This window comes from Rhinoderma darwinii, chromosome 3 (assembly GCF_050947455.1).
Source record: "Rhinoderma darwinii isolate aRhiDar2 chromosome 3, aRhiDar2.hap1, whole genome shotgun sequence".
Taxonomy (NCBI): domain Eukaryota; kingdom Metazoa; phylum Chordata; class Amphibia; order Anura; family Rhinodermatidae; genus Rhinoderma; species Rhinoderma darwinii.
In genome coordinates this window covers 80,423,986-80,450,970 of record NC_134689.1, presented here as the reverse complement: position 1 = coordinate 80,450,970, position 26,985 = coordinate 80,423,986, and the positions used below count along the sequence as shown (strand labels likewise).

At 41.0% G+C, this 26,985-nt stretch overlaps 1 protein-coding gene across 2 annotated transcripts in view; it reads left to right on the top strand.

Annotated features, from left to right (window-relative positions):
* The window catches only part of WWC1 (WW and C2 domain containing 1), a 210,153-nt gene that overhangs the window by 92,953 nt on the left and 90,215 nt on the right, over positions 1 to 26,985 (top strand). For both annotated transcript variants that reach the window (XM_075856421.1, XM_075856420.1), the window contains exons 2-5: positions 9,039 to 9,148; positions 22,529 to 22,732; positions 23,060 to 23,136; positions 23,466 to 23,545. In XM_075856421.1, the coding sequence (XP_075712536.1) occupies positions 9,039 to 9,148; positions 22,529 to 22,732; positions 23,060 to 23,136; positions 23,466 to 23,545 (471 nt within the window). The remainder of the gene's footprint in view (positions 1 to 9,038; positions 9,149 to 22,528; positions 22,733 to 23,059; positions 23,137 to 23,465; positions 23,546 to 26,985) is intronic.

The following is a 26,985-nucleotide window of genomic DNA, read 5'->3' as shown; positions in this document are numbered from 1 at the left end:
CCGGCACCCGGCTGCATTAGGAATGATAGACCCCTAATGGGGCTATTCACACGACCGATTTTTTGACGGCCGGAAAATCCGGCCGTCAGAAAATAGGACATGCTCTATCTTTGCCCGGACACCCGGCCGCCCGGCTCCCATACAAGTCTATGGGGCCGGGTATTACACGGCCATCACCGGAATGTGTTCCGAGTGATGGCCGGGTTTCCCGGCGCTTGCGCTCTATCTCCTCCTCCTCACAGCGCAGAGTGCATGTGAGGAGGAGGAGTTGATGCCATTCTGACGAATGGCATCGCTGTACACTGTGTTGCAGGGCCGGGGTGTACAGCAGGTGGAGGGAGCGCTGCGCTGGCTCCCTTCCCCTGCTTGTTAAAAGCACCCTGGCTCGGCGACACCTTCGATGGCGCCGCTAGTAGTAGTAGCAGCAGCTGCTGCGGCTGCTACTACTGTAGCGACGCCACTATAGCAGAGCGGGGAGGTATCTCCCCGCTCTGCTATGTGCTAGCCGCACTTTAGCTCCTTGAAGGAGCGGAATCCCCGTGTTTTCGGGGATTCCGCTCCTGGACAGAGCGCTTGATGTCTCTGTCCATATCTGGGCAGTGACATCAGGGGAAACTCCTGAAGCGGAATCCCCGAACACATGGGGATTCCCCTTCAGGAGCTGCCGCTGATGTCACTGTCCGGATCTGCCCGGCCCGGCACGGATGCATAACTTTATGCAAACCGGCCGGGCAAAATGGCCGATTTTACCGGCCGACACTCGGGCTCGGGAACGACCCGGTCGTGTGAATCCCGCCTTAGTCTGTGAAAATGAAAATCTACATTCTTCTGAAAAAAATTAGAAATTTTTACAAGAAATAAAGGAGAAAAAGCACACCAACATTTGTAAAGCAATTTCTCCCGCTTACGACAATACCCCATATGTGGTAATAAACTGCTATTTGGACCCACGGCAGGGCTCAGAATGGAAGCAGCGTCATTTGGCTTTTGGAGCGCAGATTTTACTGGATTGGTGTTTCGGCATCATGTCGCTTATGCAAAGCCCCTAAGGTACCATTACAGTGAAAACTCCTCAAAAGTGACTCCATTTGGGAAACTACACCAATTAAGAAATTAATATAGGGGTGTAGTGAGCATTTTGACCCCACAGGTGTTTCGTAGATTTATTAGATTTTGGCAGTGAAAATAAAAAATAAAATCTTTTTACAATTAGAAGTAATTTTAGCTCAAAACTTTTAATTTTCTCAACAAATAAGGGAGAAATAGAACCCTGCATTTGTAAAGCAACGTCTCCAGAGTACGGACATTCCCCATACGTGGTCATAAACTGCTGTTTGGGCACACAGGAGGGCTCAGAAGGAAAGGAGTGTCATTTGGGTTTTGGAGGGCATATTTTGCTGGATTTGTTTCTGGCCGCCATGTTGCATTTGTAAAGCCCATTAGGGTACCAGTACAGTGGAAACCCCAGAGAAGTCACTCCATTTGGGAAACTACACCCCACAAGAAATTTATATAGGGGTATAGTGAGCATTTTGATCCCCACATGTTTTTGCTGAATTTATTAGAATGGGGCCGTGAAAATTAGAAATTCTTTTTTTTTTCCCAATAAGATGTAGTTTAAGCTAACAATTGGTTCATTTTCACAATGAATAAGGGAGAAAAAGCAACCTAAAATTTGAAAATCAATTTCTTCCGAGTACGACAACACCTCATTTGTGGTCATAAACTGCTATTTGGCCATACGGTAGGGCTCAGAATGGGAGGAGCGCTAATTGACTTTTGGAGTGCAGATTTTTCTGGATTGGTTTCTGGGCGCCATCTCGCATTTGCAAAGCACCTGTGGGACCAAAACAGTGGAAACCCCCCAGAAGTGACTTAATGGAAACGGCACTCCTCAAGGTATTCACTTAGGGGTGTAGTGAGCATGTTAACCCCACAGGTGTTTTCCAGATTTAGTGTGCAGTTGATGTTGCAGAGTGAAAATGGCAATGTTTCCATAGATATACTATTTCAGTGTCCAATATGATGTGCCCAGCTTATGCCACCATGAAAAGGAATGTCTTTAATTGTTACTCTGTGTTTCCCGTCTTTAAAAACACCCTACATGTGGCACTAATCTTTTGACTGGACATATAACAGGGCTCAGGAGTGAAAGAGTACCATGCAAAATTGAGGCCTAATTTGGCGATTTACACAGTATTGGTTCATAGTTGTAGGGCTCTGATGTGAAATAATAAAAAACCCCTGAGAAGTGACCCCATTTTAGAAACTACACCCCTCAAGGCATTTATTAAGGGGTGTAGTGAGCATTTTGACCCCACAGGTGTTTTACAAAAATGAATGCGCTGCAGACAGTGCAAAGTAAAAATTTTTTTTTTCCCCCCAGATACGCCATTCGCCAGATATGCTATTCAGTTTTGAGCCCAGCTTGTGAAACTGGAGACACCCCCTCCCCCCCAATAAATTGTTAAAAGACTTCTCCCGGGTATGGCAACAGTGGCGGATTATCATTATGGCGGTTCCAGCGGCCGCCCGGGGCCCAAGGCTCCCAGGGGGCCCATATGTGTATAATGTGCATACTCGTGTGTACTTTATATGTGTATAATGTGCATACTCGTGTGTACTTTATATGTGTATAATGTGCATACTCGTGTGTCTGTGATGTGTATAATGTGCATACTCGTGTGTCTGATGTGTATAATGTGCATACTCGTGTATACTTTATATCTGTATAATGTAAGACTCGTGTGTACTTTATATGTGTATAATGTGCATACTCGTGTGTCTGTGATGTGTATAATGTGCATACTCGTGTGTATAATGTGCATACTCGTGTGTGTGTGTGCATGTATGTGTATGTGTGTATATATATATATATTTCTGCAGCAATTCCGCAGAAACTAGCAGAATTTTTGCTGCAGAAAATGGTGCGTATTTTGCTGCGTTTTTCTCACTGTTGGGAGATGGTGACGTCTCCTCTTAAAAAACGCAGCAATTCTGTCCACTTTCCGCAACAGGAATCGACATGATGCGGCACGAGAAATACGCACCGCAGGACAAAATGTCTGGTCGGAAATTTTACGCAGCGTCTGGATGAGATTTGGTAAATCTCACTCACTTTGCTGCTACCGTATTCTGCGTATTTTCCGGGCGAAAATACGCAGCAATTCCGTTACATGTGGACAAGCCCTGATACAGTAGCAGCAGAGTGTATTAGATGTGAACAATTCTCATCACATTCTGCGTAAATGATAAGCGGAAAAAAAAAAGCTTAGAAATTGACCTGCGGTGCGGTTTTTTATTCCGCAGCATGTCAATTGTATTTGAGTAAACGCTGCTCATTTGTTTCGGGTTTTCCCCATTTAATTCAATGGGGAGGTAAAACCTTCAACAGATAGCAGATGTTATGTAAAAACGCAATTTAGAAAAAATAGAATTCTGTTTTTTCGTCCGGGCCGGCCTCCTGGGATGACGTTTCACCCCATGTGACCACTGCAGCCAATCACAGGCCAATCACAGGCTGCAGCAGTCATATGGGATAAAATGTCATCCCAGGGCTGCAGTGTAGCGACGCTGTGTAGCACTATATACAAGGGGGGAGAGCGCAGTGTGGCACTATATACTAGGGGGGGAGCGCTGTGTGGCACTATATATAAGGGGGAGTGCTGTGTCATGCTATCTATAGGGGGCTGTGTGACGCTCTTTACAGGGGGTTGTGTGTGTGTGGCGCTATCTACAGGGGGGTGTGTGTGGCTCTATCTACAGGGGTGTGTGTGTCTCTATCTACAGGGGTGTGTGTGTGTGGCTCTAGCTACAGGGGGGGTTGGCGCTGTGTCCCTGCACAGTGTGATACTGTCAGTATGTAGGGACACAGCCCTGTGAAAAGGGAATCATAACACCAATTTGTTAATGCTTGTGCAAAAAGGTAGTGTTAGCAATAGTTACGGCGCGGCAGGGTGGCGGTGGAGAGGGGGGGCCCAAGTTTGGATAACAGCCCAGGGCCCATGGTCTTCTTAATCCGCCACTGTATGGCAATGACATATATGTGAAAGAAAACTGCTGTTTGGGCACAGTGTGGAACTCAGAAGGGAGGGAGCGCCATTTGGCTTTTGGAGCACAGATTTTGATTGGTAGTAGTTTTGTTCGGAGTTTTACTGGTATTTCAGTATAAATTGTGGGGGTATAGCTAAGCTGGGCAGAGTACATAATTGTATAATAAGGTGGTATAATAATGGGGTAAAAAAAAATTTGAAATGATCTATAGATGTTAGTTATGCTTTGAAGCAATTCTTTATGCACAGCCCAGTGTCGCACAGATAAATATTGTCCTTTCTTAGCCCCCTTTTTGTACAAACTCGGCACCTTTGCAGTTTGGGGAATTTTGTTGGAAAAGTGTTGTTCGGGTATTATACGGGCACACTCGCTTCCAGCAGATATGTTTGAGCCCTCTCCTTCCTGGTTCCCAAATATCAGGGCTTTGATAATCGCTTCTTAAAACAGAAGAAATGTTCCCATTGGGCCTGCGCTTCTGCATAGTTTTTCTTTTTTTATTTCCTGACTTATGGGAGCCGTAACTTTTTTTTTTTTTTTTATAGACGTAGTGGTACGAGGGCTGTTTTTTGCGGGATGAGCTGTAGTTTTTATTGTAACAATTTTGTTGTACATTCGATTGTTTGATCACTTTTTATTTCATTTTTTGGGAGGCAATGATAAAAAAACCAAAACTATTTCCTCAAAGTTTTTTTAATGCGGTGTTGACTGTTTTGTATAAATTACATGTTCTGCGTGTCAGTACGATTATGGCTTTACTTAATTTATATCATTTTTATATGCATTACTACTTTTACACAGTAAAACATCTTTTGTTTTTTTAAATCGTGTATTTGGGTCACCATATTCTGAGAGCCGTAACTTTTCCATCTACAGAACTGTAACAAGGCTTGTCTTTTCCAGGACGAGCTGTAGTTTTTATTGGTATCATCTTTGGATACATGCAACTTTTAGATACGTTTTTATTAAAACTTTTTGGAATAAAAAATCAGCAATACTGGCATTGTATTTTAGTTGTTTTTTTTACGCTGTTTACCCTGTGGGATAAGTAACATAATATTTTTAGCATTTAGGCTGTTATGTACGTGGTGATACCAATTATGTATAGTTTATTTATTTCTAGCAGTTTTTTATAATATTATTTGAAACTTTAATTTATTTTTTCTTACAACTTTTTTTTTTTTTTAAAGTACCACTAGGGGACTTGAAGGTACAACTGTCTAATTTATATTCTAATACATTACACTACCTACATAGTGCAATGTATTAGAACAGTCCGTGTCAAAATGACAGGCAGCCTATTAGGCCTAAAGGGGGGGGGGGTGTCTCTTCACTGCCTACCAATAGTAATCTATGGAGAGGGGAGTAGAAGAAGGCAGCAGAGAGAAAGAGAGAGATACACTGCCCATAAAAGTCTATGGGGAGGGGAGAGGACAGCAGGAACAGAGAGAGGAGATACAGACACGATGCCCATCTGTGGAGAGGGAAGCGGAAGCAGGAGGAGCAAGCTGAGAGAAAAAGAAAGCGAAGACGCTGCCCAAAGAAGTCTATGGAGAGAGGAGGAGGAGCAGGAGGAGGAGGAGGAGGGAGCAGAGACAGAGAGAGGAGATACAGACATTCTGCTCATACAAGTCTATGGAGAGGGGAGCAGGAGGAGGAAGCAGAGAGAGAAAACACACACACTGCCCATACAAGTCTATGGAGAGGGGAGGGTGGAGCAGAAGGAGGGAGGAAACACAGGCTGCAGGTATGAGTTATATGTCACCCCAGTGCGGGATTCTCAGCTACAGTGCTCATTACTGCTGTATTATCTCCTCCATTCTGCTTCAGCTTCTATATATGTGATAGGTAGAGACAGGAGAGAAGGATTCTCCTCTTTTCTTTGTGTGCTTTGTATGGCAGACAGTTAGGCTCCACCCACTAGCTCAGAGAAAACTGAGAATTAGAGAGAGTGTCTGCAGAGGGAAAAACTGCTAGAAAAATACAGAATAAAAGTCATGTAATGGCCAGAAATAGTGTTATTCCTCATGTACACACATCTGACAGCTTATTCTGAAAAGTCACCTGAAAGGTTTAGGTACACGTTAACGAAGCCAAGCCATCACATAGTATCTATTTTTAGCTCCTATATACAGGCCCTTGCATCATGCTAGATTCATCAGGATATCAATAAGCATTAGCCCAAAAACAAAGATACATCACAATATTAATGTGAGCCTGAATTATAGTAACGTATTACTTACAACATCAATGCGCGATAATGTGCTGACGTGGCACCAGGAAGCAATAAACACATAAGCGCCTTGAGGATCACATGGTATATGTCCGAACAATGACATTTTGGTGATGGGGCAGGTGCTCTGACTAGGCAGAGCAACACTGGGATGTCAGCTATTTTGATTTTGAATATCTAGTACTTTTTGTACTATGGTACGCTCGGTGTAACATAATTGAGGTTGTTGTCTATAGTTACGGTTAGCTCTGTCTATATACATGTTCTCTTTTATGTATTCACTTCACCTACTACCCGGTCCATTTTTTTCTTGCTTTTGTGCATTTTCCTGGCATTCTGTACGATATTTGTAGGGTCAGGGTGGAGCTCGCAGTTGCCCCTTTCGGGCTGGGTGCTCTGACTATGCAAGGCAACATCAGGGTGTTAAAGGGATTATTAATAGGTCTGCTTTGAATATCAATTATTTTACTAATCAATATTAATAAATGTTACGTTATATTTTCTTTAAAAAAATTTAATTATTTAGACTGGGGACTTTTTATCGCTGTGATTTGTACTGGTTTATAAAAAAAAGAAATCAAACGAAAAGGTGTTATTAGATCAATGTTTTTGTAATGATGTTGGTTAATTCAGGCAAGTTTTAATGCATTCCATATATAGAAGGATAATATACATATATATATGAAAATGCCTTCATTGCGAAGGTGGAAACGATGCTGTGAATGAAAAAATCCACTTTATCTTTGAGTGTTTTTTCGCTACAGTGCTGCTCCATTGACTTTTTTGTATGTATGTGTATATATATATATATATATATATATATATATTGAAAGAACACTTGCACCAGGTGACAAATCATTAGACAGATGATGCCAGATTGTAAGTTTACTCAGAGTTTAGGCTAAGTTAACTGGCGGAGAGCAGTTGTCTATCCACATTCTTTATATATGGCCAATGTTAAAAAAACAATGGTGTTAGTGTATTAATTGTAACAGGACACCTGCAAGGATAGTGATGCATAAGGTTTGGAAATGTCATCTACAACTTCTCTGTATGTTGATTTCATCTGTGTAGAACCCATTGTTTGGTCACTGAATGAACCATTATGAATAAAATAAGACACAGTTTTCCCTGCATCTCTAGTTTCACCGAGTAAATCCGCCGTCTGATTGAGGTACCTAGGGTCCACCATAGAAAATTATTCTAAGGACCTACCCTCTAGCCATACATAGCAAGCCCATGTCCCTCATTTAATTTCACAGTAAAATGAGGGTTATATACACTAATAGGCTATGAATAAAATAAATCACAATATTACATGATGTAATGTGCTCCAGACTTCATTATATAGTATATTTTTGGTTTATTAAGGCCTAGTTCACATCACGCCAAATGGCCTTCGTTTGACTTATATGCCCGGGAAACCCTCCTGACGTAGGCTATGACGGACGTCCTAAGAGTGACATTTACCACCGTAGACTATAATGGTATCTTTTAAACGAATATGTCATGAACTGGGGTCATGAGAGTTCATGACTTGGGGTCATGAGAGTTCATGACTTATCTGTTTAATGGATAGAACTAATAGTGTATGGGTAGCGGATACCACTATTAGGCATCCATTTAACATATCTGTCACCCATTCACTATAATGGTATCCGTTTAACATCTATGTCAGGAAAAGCTATTAAAAAGTCCATAATGTATACATTAAACGTATGTCTGTGATGTATATACAGTGGCATATGTCAGCCATAGGCTCTCATGTTAAAGAAACGTATACCACATGGTATACTTTTTTTTTTTTTTTTTACGGGTTTCCATTGTATGGAATAGCGCAGTCCATTATTCTATTCCATACTTATAGAAAAAAGGCCAAAGTACATTCTTTTTGCCTCCGTTGGCCTAATGGAGTCCTATGTACACATTTAGCGTGTAAGCTGGGAGTTTTCCCGATATACATGCTAAACGTAGAGCAATAACGATTTGTGAGGGGGCCTAAGAAGAATTCTGTTGTGATTGCTTACAATTGACTATGCACTATTATTGATTTTTACTTTTCATTTAGTATACTTTGCATTTGCTAAGATAATATACTAAATAATATACTATATAATATAACTTTTTGGTAGAATGTAGATTACAAACTCAGTGCTCCGTTTTGGGAGCTTTATTGATGTAAAACATCATGACTTTTTAGTGTATTATGGAACTCTGAGTAATGCTAGATGGTGGTATGGGAATGTAATGTTCCCACATAGCAATGTAACATGCTGTCATAGCCAAAGCATTGCATGATGTCCGTCTGCAAACAGTTGATATGCAGTCTGGCTATGACATGATCATGCCCCATGGTAACAAAAATAACGGACTGTGATGATTCATCTGCTGCACTGGTGACAGCATGGCGGCGGGTAAACCACACTACCATGTACATAACTATTTCAAGGCTTTGTCAGGCCTTGCATTTACCCCTCTGCTGCGTCTATTCCCAATATTTAACAACACAGGACATACAAATTATGCCATTTACTGACGAATGGCATTGAGGGTTATAATAAATCTAGTAATGAATGACGTGTAAGTGATTGAGAAAGGTTGAACTTGATGGACCCGTGTCTTTTTTCAACCTATGTACCTATCCTTCCTTTACTCTGAAAGTAACGGGTAGTTTCAGGTATAGTATCTGTAACATGAAAACTGTGAGAACATTTAGGTTTTAATGCCATTTTTGTGTTTTTTTATCCTCTTTCAGATATACCAAACCGTTAACATTTGCCGACTGTATTGGTGATGAGTTGCCGCTGGGATGGGAAGAGGCTTGTGATGCTCAAGTTGGCGTTTACTACATTGACCATAACACTCGTAAGTAATGTGATGTTTGCACAACCAAAATAGAGATACAAAAGACCATATGATTTATTTTGTTCCCTAAACGTAGTTTGTGGTCTGCCTTTAAAATAAAAAACCAGTAAGTTTTGGGGGAAAACCTTGCAAACCAAATTTTAAACTCCATGACCCAGTGTTATAAGACAGTATTACCAACCATTGAGTGTTTTTTCAACCATGACAGACTTTGCTAAATATTTATGGGAAGTGAAAAGATATGGAGATTGGATTTCAGCTTACTGTTTTGTGTGGTCCTGATGAAATATTTATTGCATGTTGACTGTCAGGGCTGTTTTGGTGAGATGAGGTGGAGTGCCTGAACGCTGCATTATTTAGTCAGTAGAATGATTTGCAAGGTATACACAACTGAATAACAATAAAGACGCAGTAGAGAGAAATTTATCATTCAAGTGCTTTTTTTGTGAACTTTGTTAATGGTTATAAGTTAGCCGTTTCACCTCTAGTCGTACAGAAAACAGTGTGTTGTAAAACGTAACAAAGATCTTGTGCTGTTTTCCTATCTATCTATCTATCTATCTATCTATCTATCTATCTATCTATCTATCTATCTATCTATCTATCTATCTATCTATCTATCTACTGTGTGTGTGTGTGTGTGTGTGTGTGTGTATGTATGTGTATATATATATATATATATATATATATATATATATATATATATATATATGGAACAAACGAGATCTGGGAGCTGCACTGTAGCATATAGTGGGTGCTATCCTCAAAGGAATCTTGACAAAAGACCGCAAACCGAGATTAGGCTCACAATCCAAAAGAAGAGGCAGCACTCCAATGATATAGAAAAATCCAAAATTTATTCACCCAACATACAGCCTCTATGTTGGTTGAATACATTTTGGATTTTTCTATATCATTGGAGTGCTTCCTCTTCTTTTGGATTGTGGTATATATATATATATATATATATATATATATATATATATATACATACATACATACATACATACTCAACATTGAAATTGCAACACCAAGAAGGAAAAGTTTTGGAATTGTGGAAATCACAGGATCCATAGACATGTTAATGATATGCAAATAATAAAAAAAAGGAACAAAATATTTCAAACATCTTGATTTATTCAGTATCGGGTATGAGCGCTACGCGCAGAAATACACAACTTGGCATTCTATCAATAAAGTTATTAATGGTTGTCTGAGGAATGTTATGCAACGCTGAATGCACTTGGGCACGCTACTTATCAAGATTGACTGCTGGCAGATCCCCTTGCAATTGCCGACCAATGACAACCCAGATGTGCTCGATTGTAGACAAGTACGGAGACACTGCGGGCCACGGTAGCACGTTTAGGCCACACAGGTTGCTCACAATCTGCTGCTGGCGTTGTCCTGTTGAAAAACGGCTTCTGAGACACTTTGGAGAAATGGCCGTACCATTGATTCCACAACCAAATCAATGTAACGCCGAGCTGTTAGTGTACCTGAAATAAAGACTAGAGTGGTCCGGCTACCGTACATTATGACACCCCACATCATAATCTCGGGAGTAGTACCGGTGTGACATTCCCTTGTGAAGGGCTCTTCATGCATTACCCATGTGGTCTCCAGACCAATCTCCGGCTGTCATTGTGTCTGAGACAAAAGTATCACTCAAGTGCAAAATACTTTAATCACCACAACATCAAACAGCAGCAACATTTCACTTTCTCAGTGAGAGCTTTTTCAAGCTCTCACTGTGAGTGAAACGTTGAAAAAGCTCTCACTAAGAGAGTGAAACGTTGCTGCTGTTTGATGTTGTGGTGATTAAAGTCTTTCTTACTTGAGTGTTGCTTCCCCACCATCTTTTACTACATTACATGGGGAGAAGGTCGCTCCCTTGAAGCTCTGCACCAACCGCAAGGTTTTTCTTCTAAGCCACAGTGCTGCTTCTCACAAGTTGCTGTTTTTGAGACAAAAGTATGATTTATTGCTGAAGAGCATAGACCTCCATTCCAGCCTCCATTGCTATCTTGCTGTGCACCATGATAGCCTTTGAGAGCGGTAGCATGTAATAAAAGGAAAACCTCCATCTGGACATCTGTCTCGTAGCCCAATGTCTTGCAAGCTCCTTCTGATAGTTTGTGATGACACTGGTTGCCACCCTAGGCTTGGGATGTGATGTCCAATTTCAATTGCAGTACAGAATGAATCACTACGCACCATTCTTCTAGTCTGATGATCTGTCTGTGCAGAGGTTCGCCTCCACGCACCCCTTTCTGTCATTCGTTGTTGTTCTCCCAACCTCTGGGATACGCAATGTTGAACAGTGCTGACATCTCAGACTATGCATGTAGCGATCTGCCGGAGTGTCCATGCAGTGGGTGCAGTACTTATAAGGAGCGACCTCTCCTTGTGGATTACAAAGTCCAAACAGCATGGAAACAGCACTAAAAAATAAAGTGGATTTTTTCACCAAACATTCACAGCATCGTTTCACCTTTTGCAGTGAAGGCATTTTCATTGAGAGGGTGAATTGTTGCTGTGAATGTTTGGTGAATAAATTCGGAGTTCCGTAAACGGCGTAGAAAGCCGTGCTATGCTGTTTCAGTAACTCCCATTCACTTCTATGGGAGTTACCGTAACTCCTGTAACTTCAGTAACTCCTGACCACTTAACCAGGAAGTGACCGAGAGGCAGCGGGAGCCGAGTAAGCTAGAATGGGGTTTAGTGGGCCCGTTCTAGAGATAGGTGCGGGTCCCAGTGGTGGGAGCTACATCTATCGGAAATTTGTGGCATATCCTGTGGATATGCCATAAATGTCCAGGATGGGAGAACCACCTTAATAGTTTTTTCTTTTTATCAATTAACAAAATGCAAAGTGAATGAACAGAAAAGAAATCTAAATCAAATCATTATTTGGTGTGACCACCCTTTGCCTTCAAAACAGCATCAATTCTTCTAGGTAAGCTTGCACACAGTTTTTGAAGGAACTCAACAGGGAGGTTGTTCCAGACATCTTAGAGATCTAACCAGAGATCTTCTGTTAATGTAGGCTTCCTCAAATTTTTGATGGATAAGTATATGCCTGTATTTCTCAGCATTGAGGACAGCATTAATCATGACCAAATCACCGCTCTATTTGATGAAATGCATCCCCAAACTTGCAGGGAACCTCCACCATGCTTAACTGATGCCTGCAGTCACTCATTATTGTACGACTCTCCGGGCCTTCGGCGAGCAAACTGCCCTCTGTTACAGCCACGTATTAAACATTTTGACCCATCAGTTCAGAGCACCTGCTGCCATTTTTCTGCACCCCAGTTCCTATGTTTTCGTGCATAGTTGAGTCGCTTGGCCTTGTTTCTGCGTTGAAGGTATGGCTTTTTGGGCACAATTCTTTCATGAAGACCACTTCTCCGAACAGTAGATGGGTGGTCCCACTGGTTTCTGTCAATTTTGGGCTGATGACATTGCTGGATATCTTCCAATTTCGAAGGGAAGTAAGCATAATGTGTCTTTGATCTGCTGCACTAAGTTTCCTTGGCCGACCACCGCGTTTACAGTCCTCAACATTGCTCGTTTCTTTGTGCTTCTTCGAAAGAGCTTGAACAGCACATCTTTAAACCCCAGTCTGCTTTGAAATCTTTGCCTGGGAGAGACCTTTCTGATGCAGTATAACAACTTTGTGTCTTGTTGCTGTGCTCAGTTTTGCCATGGTGGACCTGTGACCTAAAACGGTCTTCCACAACCTCACCTTTATAGCAGAGTTTGGCTGTTCCTCACCCAGTTTTAAGCCTCCTACAAAGCTCCTACACAGCTGTTTTTGTTACAGTTAATGAATGTGTTTCATCCTACATATGAAAATGATGATCATTATCTCTTGTTTGGTACAAACACATGACTATAATTCTACAAAATTAATGAGTTTGTGCAAGTGTACCTAGAAGAATTTATGCTGTTTTGAAGGCAAATGGTGGTCATACCAAATATTAATTTGATTTAGATTTGTCTTCTGTTCATTAACTTTATATCTTGTTAATTGATGGAAAAAAAACTATTAACACTCCTATATTTGAAAGCATTTTTACTTTTGCACAGTACTGTGTCTGTGTGTGTATATATATATATATATATATATATATAATTTTTTTTTATTGTTATTTCTATCTTTTTTTTCAATTTCTGCTGATATTTTAGCCATGAATTCCACTGATGTGCATTTGTGTATATACTCAGATGAATTACTAAACTGAAATAAATGAGGGATTGCAAATAGAAAATACAATAGAACAATAGCTTAACCTTCGTTACACAGTGGCGTAGGTAAATATCGCATCACATATCGCATATCTACTAACACCACCCCAAGCTAAACATGCTGTTCTGTGCACAATTGTGATTAAATCAATTCCTTTAATTTTAATGATATTTTCTGTTATATGGCTACTTAAATCTTTATAATTGTTAAACAATAATTTACAGTAATATTCGACACTGGTATTGACCGGATGGCAAGGAGGTGTGGGAGATGTGCCAGCTACAGGTGGCGAGGAGAGTGCTGCATTTTCAGGTCTCCCCAGAGATGTTCGATTGGGTTCAAGTTAGGGCTATGGCTGGGCCACTCAAGGACAGAGTTGTCCCAAAGCCACTCCTGTCTTAGCTGTGTGCTTAGGGTCACTGTCTTGTTGGAAGGTGAGCCTTTGGCTCAGTCTGAGGTCCAGAGTACTCTGGATCAGGTTTTCATTAAAATTATCTCTTGACTTTGCTCCATTCATCTTTACCTCAACCCTGACCAGTCTCCCTGTCCCAGCAGCTGAAAAACACCCTCACAGCATGTTGCTGCCACCACCATGCTTCACTGTAGGGATGGCATTGGGCAGGTGATGAGCAATGCCTGGTTTCCTACAGACATGATGCTTAGAATTGAGGCCAAAAAGTTCAAACTTGGTTTCATCAGACCACAGAATCTTGTTTCTTACAGTCTGAGAGTCCTTTAGGTGATTTTTTGCAAACTCCAGATGAGCTTTCATGTGTCTTTTACTGAGGAGAGGCTTCTTTCTGGCCACTCTACCATAAAGCCCAGATTGGTGGAGTGCTGCAGTGATGGTTGACCTTCTGGAAGTATCTCCCATCTACACACAGGATCTTTGGAGCTCAGCCAGAATGACCATTGGGTTCTTGGTCACCACTCTTACCAAGCCCTTCTATCCCGATTAGTTAGTTTGTTGGGTCGGCAAGCTCTAGCAAGAGTCCTGGTTGTTCCAAACTTCTTTTATTTAAGAATTATGGAGGCTACTGCGCTCTTGGGAACTTTCAGTCCAGCAGAATTTTTTTTGTACCCTTTTCCAGCTATGTGCCTCCACACAATCCTGTTTCTGAGATCTACAGGCCGTTCTTTCCTCCTCATGGTTTTTAGTTTTTGCTCTGATATGCATTGTCTGCTGTGACACCTTATATGGACAAGGGGGTGTCTATACAAATCACGTCCAATCAAAGCATTTACCACAGATGGACTCCAATTAAGGTGTAGAAACATTTCAAAGATGATCTAGCGAAATATGAGGCCCCCAGAGCTAAATTTCAAGTGTCATAGCAAAGGGTCTGAATACTTATGTCAATGTAAAAAAATATTTTTATTTTTAATAAATTTGCAAAAATTTCTACAATTCTGTTTTCACTTCGTCATTATGGGGTATTGACTGCAGAATGATGGGGAAAAACTATTAACTTTATTTTAGCACAAGGCCTCAACATAAAATGTGAAGGGGTCTGAATACATTCCGATTCACTTTATGTTGTATACACCGCGTTCCAAATTATTATGCAAATGTTATTTTTAGCTGATTTTCCTAAATAGTCGATGCAAATGACAGTCCGTATAATCTTCAAGCCATCAACCGTTGGAGTATAATGCAAATTTTATTGAACAAATCTTCTAATGATAAGATTTTTTTTTAGAAGTAAAAAACTCAAAATGCACTGTTTCAAATTATTATGCACAACAGAGACCAAAACATTTTAAAGGTTGTAAAGAGAACTAAAATGGTAATTTGTTGAATTTGCAGCATCAGGAGGTCATATTTACAGAAATCAAAAGCTTTTTCAATCAAAAAAGACTTAGCAGGCCAAGTTACATGTTAACATAGGACCCCTTCTTTGATATCACCTACACAATTCTTGCATCCATTGAATTTGTGAGTATTTGGACAGTTTCTGCTTGAATATCTTTGCAGGATGTCAGAATAGCCTCCCAGAGCTTCTGTTTTGATGTGAACTGCCTCCCCCCATAGATATTTTGCTTGAGGATGCTCCAAAGGTTCTCAATAGGGTTGAGGTCAGGGGAACATGGGGACCACACCATGAGTTTCTATACTTTTATGCCCATAGCAGCCAATGACACAGAGGTATTCTTTACAGCATGAGATTATGCATTGTCATGCATGAAGATAATTTTGCTACGGAAGGCACGGTTCTTCTTTTTGTACCACGGAAGAAAGTGGTCAGTCATAAACTCTACGTACTTTGCAGAGGTAATTTTCACACCGTCAGGGATCCTAAAGGGGCCTACCGGCTCTCTCCCCATGATTCCAGCCCAAAACATGACTCCTCCACCACCTTGCTGACGTCGTAGCCTTGTTGGGACATGGTGGCCATTCACCAACCATCCACTACTCCATACATCTGGACCATCCAGGGTTGCACGTCACTCATCAGTAAACAACACGGTTTGAAAATTAGTCTTCATGTATTTCTGAGCCCACTACAACCGTTTCTGCTTGTGAGCATTGTTTAGGGGTGGCTGAATAATAGCTTTATGCACACTTGCAAACCTCTGGAGGATCCTACACATTGACGTTCGCGGGACTGCAGAGGCGCCAGCGGCTTCAAATACCTGTTTGCTGCTTTGCAATGTCATTTTAGCAGCTGCTCTCCTAATCCTATTAATTTGTCTGGCAGAAACCTTCTTCATTATGCCTTTATCTGAACGAACCCATCTGTGCTCTGAATCAGCCACAAATCTTTTCACAGTACGATGATCACGCTTAAGTTTTCTTGAAATATCCAATGTTTTCATACCTTGTCTAAGGTATTGCACTATTTCACGCTTTTCGGCAGCAGAGAAATCCTTTTTCTTTCCCATATTGCTTGAAACCTGTGGCCTGCTTAATAATGTGGAACGTCCTTCTTAAGTAGTTTTCCTTTGATTGGGCACACCTGGCAAACTAATTATCACAGGTGTCTGAGATTGATTACAATGATCCAAAGAGCCCTAAGACGCAATACCATCCATGAGTTTAATTGAAAAACTAATAATTAAATGTTTATGACACTTAAATCCAATGTGCATAATAATTTGGAACACAGTGTATTTGCATATATGGCAGAATATACGCCCTTTATTTATGCAAAGTGCCTTTTAGCGCTGTATATCTTTATTTTGTTCATCCCCCAGGTGGCGTTCCATAGGAGGTGTGGCTTTTCCGGCCTGTTGTACTTTTAGTTGTTCTACTGTTTTTGTACTGCAACCTTATCTTTATTTTTTACAGGTGCGGTGGGTGATGTTTGACTGGCTGTGTATAGGTTTGTTTGGCGCCAGCACAAATGGCCCAAATGTCACCTTTGTTAAATGATACTGCCTCTTGCTCTGTTTTGGCTTACTAAATCAAGTGGTTTGTATATCAAGTGGAGTTACTAAACCGGATTGACTTGCTGTGTTCTTGTGTGGGATACTGGGTGGGATTCTGTGTGCGATATATGAATTGAGTGCTTACTAATAGAAGTTTGCAAAACTGTCACATTTTAAAACCCTTTTCTCCTTCTTAGCTTCTGTCCTGCTGTAAAGCTGACTAGGGGGAGGGGTTAACTGCTCTCAGGTGGTATAAATTAGCTCTCAGGCCTTTTTTGAGCTTGCTCTGTTTTGGCTTGCTAAATCAAGTGGTTTGTGTATCAAGTGGAGTTACTAAACCGGAGTTAAAAAGAGGAGTTAAAGCCCCTGAACTACTTTTCTTTTACTTTAAAGAGGCTCTGTCACCACATTATAAGTGCCCTATCTCCTACATAAGGAGATGGGCGCTATAATGTAGGTGACAGTAATGCTTTTTATTTAAAAAAAACTATCTATTTTCACAACGTTAGGAGCGATTTTGGTTTATGCTAATGAATTTCTTAATGCCCAAGTGGGCGTATTTTTACTTTCGACCAAGTGGGCGTTGTACAGAGGAGTGTATGACGCTGACCAATCGGCATCATGCACTACTCTCCATTCATTTAGACAGCAGAATCGTGTTCTTACTAGAACATGATCTACAGCCACATACACAGCGATTCTGCTTGATTAACATTAATCCAGTGTCCGGATAATGAATACACATGACCATCCAGCCTGGACGTCATGTGTATTCAGAATCCTGACACTTCTGAATCTTTTCTGTGAGATTCTGTGACAGAGCCTCTTTAACAATTGTTCACAGTTTTTCTGTAACTGGGATAATGGATAGCAAGATTGGAGGTTTTCTTCAGTGCACAGTTTGCCATATGTATGCATGACTGGAGCAGGAGTTCCAGGGTGAATACCTCTGTGGCAGATGTGAGCATGTTGTTCACCTGGAAGCTCGCATTAGAGACCTGGAGGAGCAAAATGCAACACTGAGAGCGATAGATAATCTTGAGCGGAGCATGCTGCTCACTGAGCAAGCAGTTAGTGGGGTAGAACTGGAGGGTGAAGACATGGGTCAGCAGGATCAGGCAAGTAGCTGGGTTAATGTAGTTAAGGGCAGTAGAAAGGGGTCCAAGAAAAGGAAGGCCAATCCTGTTTCTGATATTCCAAGCAAAATTGCCAAGTTGGGTGATGATGCGAGGGTGTCGGTCTCAGAAATGGCAGCCCTAGTGGATACTGATGTCCCTAACAGCCGGGAGAACAGTCCAGTTAGTAGTCTTTGGGATAGTAATGCAGGTAAGGCAAGACAATTAGTAGTTATAGGGGATTCTATAATCAGGAAGACTGATAGAATAATTTGTCGGCAAGACCGCCTCAACAGAATCGTTTGCTGTCTCCCTGGTGCCAGGGTTCGGCATTTGGTGGTACGGGTGTATAAATTATTGGGAGGGGCTGGTGATGATCCAGCTGTCGTGGTCCATGTGGGTACCAACGATAGAATACATAGTAGGTGGAGGAGCCTTAAAAATATAATTTTAAAGAACTGGGATACAAGCTGAAGGGGAGGACCTCCAAGGTAGTGTTCTCAAGAATACTGCCTGTGCCATGCGCATTACAGGAAAGACAGTGTGAGCTTAGGGAGTTAAATGCATGGCTTAAGTCTTGGTGTAGAGGAGAAGACTTTGGGTTCCTAGAGCACTGGGCTGACTTTTCATTGGGGTGCAAACTGTATTCTGCAGATGATTTACACCTAAATGGAAGGGGGTCTGCTGTGGTGGGGGTAGTCAGGTTAGAGATGGGTCAGGCTATATTGATGGAGGGAGAAATAGACTGTGAGGAGAGGACTAGACAACAGGATAGGGAGATCCTTTTGTTACAAAACAGCAATGAAAATAAAAATGCCCAAATAATGTGAAATAATCACAATTCTGAAACTGAAAGTGAAAAAGTTAAAGGCAAGTTAAAGTGAATGTTCACAAATGGCAGAGGTCTAGCAAGCAAAATGGGGGAGCTGGCGGCTTTGGTACTGGAAGAAAATATAAATATAGTTGGTGTTGCTGAAACATTGCTAGACTCTTCACATGCCTGGGTTGTAAATCTACAGGGTTTTACACTTTTTCGGAAAGACAGGACAAATAGGAAAGGTGGTGATGTATGTCTGTATGTGAGAAGTGATATGAAGGTGAGTGTGAAAGAGACAATAGTGGGTGAAGACTGTGAGGAGGTTGAAACCTTGTGGGTGGAATTACAAAGGGAGTTAAACACTGAAACTTTTTTTTTGGGTGTAATCTATAGAGCCCCCAATATAACTGAGGAGATAGGTCAAATATATAAACAAATGGAGCAGGCTGCACAGGGGGGTACTGTAGTGATAATGGGAGATTTTAATTACAGGGATATTAATTGGCATCATGGTTCGGCTTCAACTTCAAAGGGGAGAAGTTTCCTCAACCTGTTGCAGGAAAATTTTATGGGCCAGTTTGTGGAAGACCCGACTAGAGGTGAAGCTCTGTTGGATCTGGTCATTTCTAATAATGCAGAGTTGTTGGGAATGTCTGTGTTCGTGAAAACCTCGGTAACAGTGATCATAATATAGTTATATTTTACCTATACTGTAAAAAACAAACCCAGGCGGGGAGGGCAAAAACACTTACTTTTAAGAAGACCAATTCCCCCAGGATGAGGGTTGCAATTCAGGATCTAGACTGGGAAGAACTAATGCCAACCAATGGTACAAATGATAAATGGGAGATTTTCAAATCTACTTTGGGTAATTATAGTGCAAAATGTATTCCTATAGGTAACCAGTATAAACGACTAAAATTAAACCCTCATGGCTTACACCTTCTGTAATAAGGGCAATACATGACAAAAAAAAAAGGGCATTTGAAAAATACAAATCTGAGGGTACAGCTGTAGCCTTTTTAAATTATAAACAGCTTAATAAAATCTGTAAAAAGGTAATAAAATCAGCAAAAATACAAAATGAAAGGCAGGTGGCCAAGGATAGTAAAACAAATCCCCAAAAATTCTTAAAGTATGTAAATGCAAAAAAGCCAAGGTCTGAACATGTAGGACCCCTAGATAGTGGTAATGGGGAGTTGGTCACAGGGGATCAAGAGAAGGCAGAGTTACTAAATGGGTTCCTTAGCTCTGTATATACAACAGAAGAAAGAGCAGCTGATGTAGGCGGTGCCAGTGCAGTTGATAAACTGAATTGGATGAATGTAGATATGGCCCAAGCTAAATTAAATAAAATAAATATACACAAGGCCCCGGGACCAGATAGGTTACACCCTAGATTTCTTAAAGAGCTTAGTTCAGTTATTTCTGTCCCCCTCTTCATAATATTTAGAGATTCTCTAGTGACTGGTATGGTGCCAAGGGACTGGCGCAGGGCAAATGTGGTGCCTATTTTCAAAAAGGGCTCTAGGTCTTCCCCGGGTAATTATAGACCAGTAATCTTAACATCCATCGTGGGAAAAATGTTTGAGGGACTATATACAGGATTATGTGACAAAAAATCGTATTACAAGTGACAGCCAGCACGGTTTTACTAAGGACAGAAGTTGTCAAACTAACCTTATTTGTTTTTATGAAGAGGTGAGCAGAAGCCTAGACAGAGGGGCCGCTGTGGATATAGTTTTTTTGGACTTTGCAAAGGCATTTGACACTGTCCCTCATAGACGTCTAATATGTAAATTAAGGACAATAGGTTTAGAAAGTATAGTTTGTAATTGGATTGAGAATTGGCTCAAGGACCGTATCCAGAGAGTTGTGGTCAATGATTCCTACACTGAATGGTCCCCGGTTATAAGTGGTGTACCCCAGGGTTCAGTGCTGGGGCCACTATTATTCAACTTATTTATTAATGATATAGAGGATGGGATTAATAGCACTATTTCTATTTTTGCAGAGGACACCAAGCTATGTAGTAATGTTCAGTCTATCGAAGATGTTCATGAATTGCAAACAGATTTAAACAAACTGAGTGTCTAGGCATCCACTTGGCAAATTAAGTTTAATGTAGATAAATTTAAAGTTATTCATCTGGGTACCAACAACCTGCATGCATCGTATGTCCTAGGGGGAGCTACACTGGGGGAGTCACTTGTTAAGAAGGATCTGGGTGTACTTGTAAATAATAAACTAAATAACAGCATGCAATGTCAATCTGCTACTTCAAAGGCCAGCAAGATATTGTCGTGTATTAAAAGAGGCATGGACACGCGGGACAGGGATGGTAATATTACCACTTTACAAAGCATTAGTGAGGCCTCATCTAGAATATGCAATTCAGTTCTGGGCTCCAGTTAATAGAAAGGATGCCCTGGAGTTGGAAAAAATACAAAGAAGAGCAACGAATATAATAAGGGGCATGGAGAATCTAAGTTATGAGGAAAGATTAAAAGAATTAAACCTATTTAGCCTTTAAAAAAGACGACTAAGGGGGGACATGATTAACTTCTATAAATATATGAATGGCACATACAAAAAATATTGTGAAATCCTGTTCCATCTAAAACCCCCTCACAAGACAAGGGGGCCCTCCCTCCGTCTGTAAAAAAAAAAAAAAAAAGGTTCAACCTGCAGAGGCGACAAGCTTTCTTTACCGTGAGAACTGTGAATCTATGGAATAGCCTACCACAGGAGCTGGTCACAGCAGGGAAAGTAGATGGTTTAAAAAAAGGCTTAGATAATTTCCTAGAACAAAAAAAATATTAGCTCCTATGTGTAGAAATTATTACCCTCCCTTCTCCCATCCCTTGGTTGATCTTGATGGAAATGTGTCTTTTTTTCAACCGTACTAACTATGTAATAACAGCACCAGGAAGTCACACCGTGGCTATGCTGCATCCTGATGCTGGGGGTGGCATCTCTTTAATGAAATGGCTGCTGTTCCTGCCAATAGTTTTTAGGTGGAAGAGTGGAGGAACCTGACTGTAGATTGAGCTGCTAAGAGGGAGCCGTGCGTTCTACAGGCACTAGCATGAAGCCTGAGTCTGTGGGTCCTGGAGCATGTTACGGGAGATGAGCAAAAGCCTTCCCGTGTGTTTGTGTACAGAGTAGTTCAAGCTGTGGTGGGTTACAGGCAGGAGCCTCCCCATCTGTGCCAGCGTACAGCAAGTCCTCGCGCCAGTTGCAGCCTAGTAAGCCTGATATTGCTGGACCATCCGTTGCATCAGGAAGGGGCACCCTTTGCCTTGTTTGCGATTGTGAATGTGCCTCTCATGTGAGAAGTTTGTTGTGTCCTGCTGTGACTACATGAACTATCAATGCTGGCCTAATAAAGTTCAGTTGCCACAAAGCTCATGCTGTCTGTACCATCTTTTCCGCAACAAACCTTCCAGAATCGCGCACCACCCGGGCCCGACTTTACATTTCTACACAATTTTAACCCCTCTGTCAAACTCACAAAAGCTACTGTTACCGATAAGGTTGATCCTGATCTCATCTCTCTACCTCCCTTTTCACTCTTGACTTTCTTTTATTCTCTAAGTCTTGGTTTATTTTTCTTTGTATTTTATTCATGATCATCCACGTAATCTCAACCACAGTCTACTACAGTCTTACTTATTTCAATGCATATGATATTAAAGTATTGAAATAAAATCCAAACAATATTTATATGTTTGTATAATTTAATTATTATGCTAAATTGTAATATTATGTAAATAAGCTGCTGGTTACTGAAAATGTATTTTGATTTAAACTTCTTCTTGCAGAAACCACACAAATAGAAGATCCAAGAGTACAATGGAGACAAGAACAGGAGCGTATGTTAAAGGACTATCTAGTCCACGCTCAGGAAGCTCTTGTGGCTCAGAAAGAGATTTACCAAGTCAAGCAACAGAGACTGGAATTAGCCCAGAAGGAATATAGACAGCTGCATGATGTTTGGAAGCATAAACTTGGATCTCAGACAAGCTGTAAGTATTAGACCAACATCAAAGCCACTTTGGAGTGTGAAAGATGTCTGATCTAAAGTATGTTTGCTTTTTTTTCTTTTTATTAAGACATCTATTTTGTTTTATACTGCAACTCACCCATCCAAGACAGCAACCAGCCATCCATAACGTTGGTGGAGCAGAATCATCAGATCTTATGCTTAAATCTTTTTGAAACTATTGAGAAGTCAAGTGTTGATTCTGGTTACAGTTTCCTTCCTGTGCACTTTTCCATATGTTAAAGGGGTCCCATTGGCTTGCTTAATTATTTAAATAGGCGCTATCTGTTCATTTTTCTTTTCTTTACAGTGGTTTCTGGCTCCTCATCTAGTTCCAAATATGATCCAGAGATCCTGAAAGCTGAAATTGCTACAACAAAGTCCAGGGTATGATGTACTTTATAGTTTTGCTGATCATTTATTTTACTATATTAATGAATTATATTTTCAGTATTATTTGTAGAAGAGGTAATCTTCTCTGGCCCAACAGGAAATGTAGAATTTTTCTTTGAGCCAGTTATTTAATAAATCAAGAAATCATGCCAACATTGTATGGACACCAGCAGCTGAGTTTTGTGGGACAATCATGTATTTCGGAGACAATTTGGGTTGCAAAGTTCGCATAATAATAATATAGTAATATATTATTATTATATATGTTTATATGAATATAAGCAGTTGCATAGACTACAGCCTAATGCATGTTCTTTCTACAGGTTAACAAACTAAAGAGAGAGGTGGTCTACATGCAACAAGAGCTACAGTACAAGGAAAATGGTTACCAAACACTTCGACAGTAAGCTGTTTTTTTTTACCTGTTTATTTTCCTTCAGACTCGTTATGTAAAGATAAATTAATAGGGTATTTAGAAATAATACCATAAGTCAGTGATTTCCAACCTCTTTAGTATTGGAAACCTCTGCAAATGTATTTATTTTTTTACACAAGTAAAAAAGGCTAAAAACAAGTGCTTATAAATCACTGTACAAAAAAAAAAAACAGAATGATAAATCGACCAGACCCCTAATTCATTCAGACCCCCAACCAGACCCCTAAATTTATTCAGACCCCAGAAAAGTCAAAACCAAAATTATATGAAGATATACTTACTGCTCCCGGCTCTTCTTCACTTCCAGGCTTTGCCACAGACCACATCCTGACGCTGGCCTGTGCCAGGACCTTGTGTGTCGGGCGGCCACTGGGTGGGTGTGCCACTGACATCAGCAGACCTGCTGTAATTGATGCATTGGAGGAGACACTGCCCTTCAATACATCTATAATGGCAAGTCTCCTGGGTCTGGAAAAGTTGTCCCAATTGCTGCGGAACATCTGTCATGATCCCACGGAGCCGCGGTTGGGAAAGACTGCCATAATTATAACACTGTAAATTTTTCCAAGTAGTGGACACACCATTGACACATCCTCAAGTGCCTTGAACTTCTTGGGTGCATTTCCACAGAGCAGTAATAGTATATATTATGTAAAGTTTTTTAAAGGACTTTCATCTCGGATAAAGAATCTTGGTTTTATTGCCTATCCTATTGCTGCTAACTTAGATATTGCACTGGCATGGTGTGTTATTTGGAAAAAGGAGGGGGTGTAAATGGAGGTACAGTGTCAGAGACTGAGCTTGAAGCTCCTGGGCCCGAATAAAAAATCTGTAACAGGGCCCCCCACCTATTATGTGTTATTGTACTGGTATATTCTTACGTGGTAGAAACTGGTATTTTCTTAAGTTTTAGAGGGGCGACTGCTACCTCTAGCATACACCCCTGTACTGTTTGCGTATACATTTAATGCATCTTCCTTCACCTATTATTTCAGAATACACTGCAGCCTATGGTGCCCTTGTTCATTTTATAGTAAAGTATAACTTTTGCTGACATGGCACCATAAAAACCTGCCATCAGGGTTAGAACGAAATTTGTGTGAATGAGGGATTATAAATCTTTATTCTAAAAGAATAGAAACGTAGTTACGCCTCTACTGAGCGTATCGACAACCATCCATTAGGCAGGCTGTCACCAGATGGGCCCCTGGTACAACAGTAAGGGGAATGGGGTATCACTTGGGGCCCAGATGTTTCTTACAAATAATGGGCCTCAAAAAGTTAATGAAGTGCTCTAAACACTTCTATCTGGGCCTTACCGGTGATATTTAGAGAACAGGAGTAAAGGAAGGAGGAAAATGCAGCAGCAGTCTTTTTTACTTACAGGAAATCAAACCCCACAGACAACGGAACCCATCTTTGGTCACCGCTTCTGGCCGGCACCTGGTTAACAGTGGTTATTAAGGCTCCCTTGGAAAAAAGAGTGGTGCTGTATTAGGCTATGTTCACATTTAGTATTTCTTTATCTGGCATATGCGCTAGAAATAACTGATAGCTTAGTATTAGCAACGATGCTAATGGAAATGTGGCCTAACGTAGTTTCTGAATATCTTCCTTCTTTAAGGAAGCAAAGTGAGGGTGTATTCACAGGTTGCAGTTGAGTCGCAGTTTTGTCTCAGCTGTTCATCAGAGATCATATAAGCATGTAGGTTTTGTGTGGTGGTGTAATGGTGCAGCCCTCTACCGCAGCATCACTGCCCCGTGTGTATACACCCTTAGGCTATGTTCACACGGAGTATTTTGGGGGAGGAATATCTGCCTCAAAATTCCGTTTGGAACTTTTGAGGCAGATTTTCCTCTCCCTGCACGCCGATTTTCGCGACGTTTTTCGCCCGCGGCCATTGAGCGCCGCGGGCATAAAACAGCGCGAAATACGCTTTCTCTGCCTCCCATTGAAGTCAATGGGAGGTCAGAGGCGGAAGCGCCCGAAGATAGGGCATGTCGCTTCTTTTTCCCGCGAGGCAGTTTTACTGCTCGCGGGAAAAAGACGCCGACACCTCCCATTGAAATCAATGGGAGGCATTCTCGGGCCGTTCTTGCCGAGTTTTGCGACGCGGTTTCCGCGTCAAAAAACTCGGCAAAATACCCCGTGTGAACATAGCCTTAATTTTTAGGTATGAATGACCAGTTTTCATCAGCAATGTAACACTGGAGAATTGTAATGAAATAGTTATGTAGTAACAGGTTTTTTTCCACTATAGCTCAATCGTGCTGATCTTTTAACAGTGTAAAGGGAAGTACAATGTGCATACCAGCACAGCTAGAATATTCTTAAATATTACCTTGGAGCAGAGCCTCTTATGTGCCACTACATCCTTTTCTTCTGACATCCACCTTTTTAAATAAAAGAAAATTAATCTGCAACATGGATATTTAAGCTAAAATCTGACATGTCAGCAAAGATCAAACTGAAAAAAGGATTAAGGTAGTTCTTTTTGATCTTGGCGTGATTGACGCTTTAGGCTGAGAAATCTTTATTTCTCTAATGAGCCTTCCGTCCCAGCCTCATAGAAACTCTGGAGTAGTTCCCGTATAAATACTTTCTGAATAACTTGTCATATAGTATTTCGCATTGGAGACCAGAAGAATGTTCTCTACTGTTCTGGCACCCTTGCTAAACCGGTTTTACCGCTATACTGAGTTCCTGAGGCAACTCCGCCTAGAGCTTGGCTCTAAGAATCCATGATGAAATTGTGTAAGGGTATGTGCACACACACTAATTACGTCCGTAATTGACGGACGTATTTCGGCCGCAAGTCCCGGACAGAACACAGTGCAGGTAGCCGGCCTCCTAGCATCATAGTTATGTACGACGCTAGGAGTCCCTGCCTCTCCGTGGAACTACTGTCCCGTACTGAAAACATGATTACAGTACGGGACAGTTGTCCTGCAGAGAGGCAGGGACTCCTAGCATCGTACATAACTATGATGCTAGGAGCCCGGCTCCCTGCACTGTGTTCGGTCCACTACTTGCGGCCGAAATACGTCCGTCAATTACGGACGTAAATAGTGTGTGTGCACATACCCTTATAGTAATACCACCAGTTCTAATCATAAACCAATATGCTTATATAACAAAGGTTGTCAATGTTTGAATGATCTGAACATCCAGCAGTGAGCAAGAAAATCCTTGGAATATAGATCACCATTTATTATGATCACACATATGGAGATGCTGGTTATCAACTTTTTAATACATTGGTCAGAGCAACGTGTTGAAGATTCTTATTTTTGAATTTTTAGCATTTTGTAATGTTTTAATGATGATGATTAAATCCTAGTTATATTTTATAGCTCATAAGTTTATAGCTCCATATAAATCAGGACATCTTGTCTGGTGTTATGTG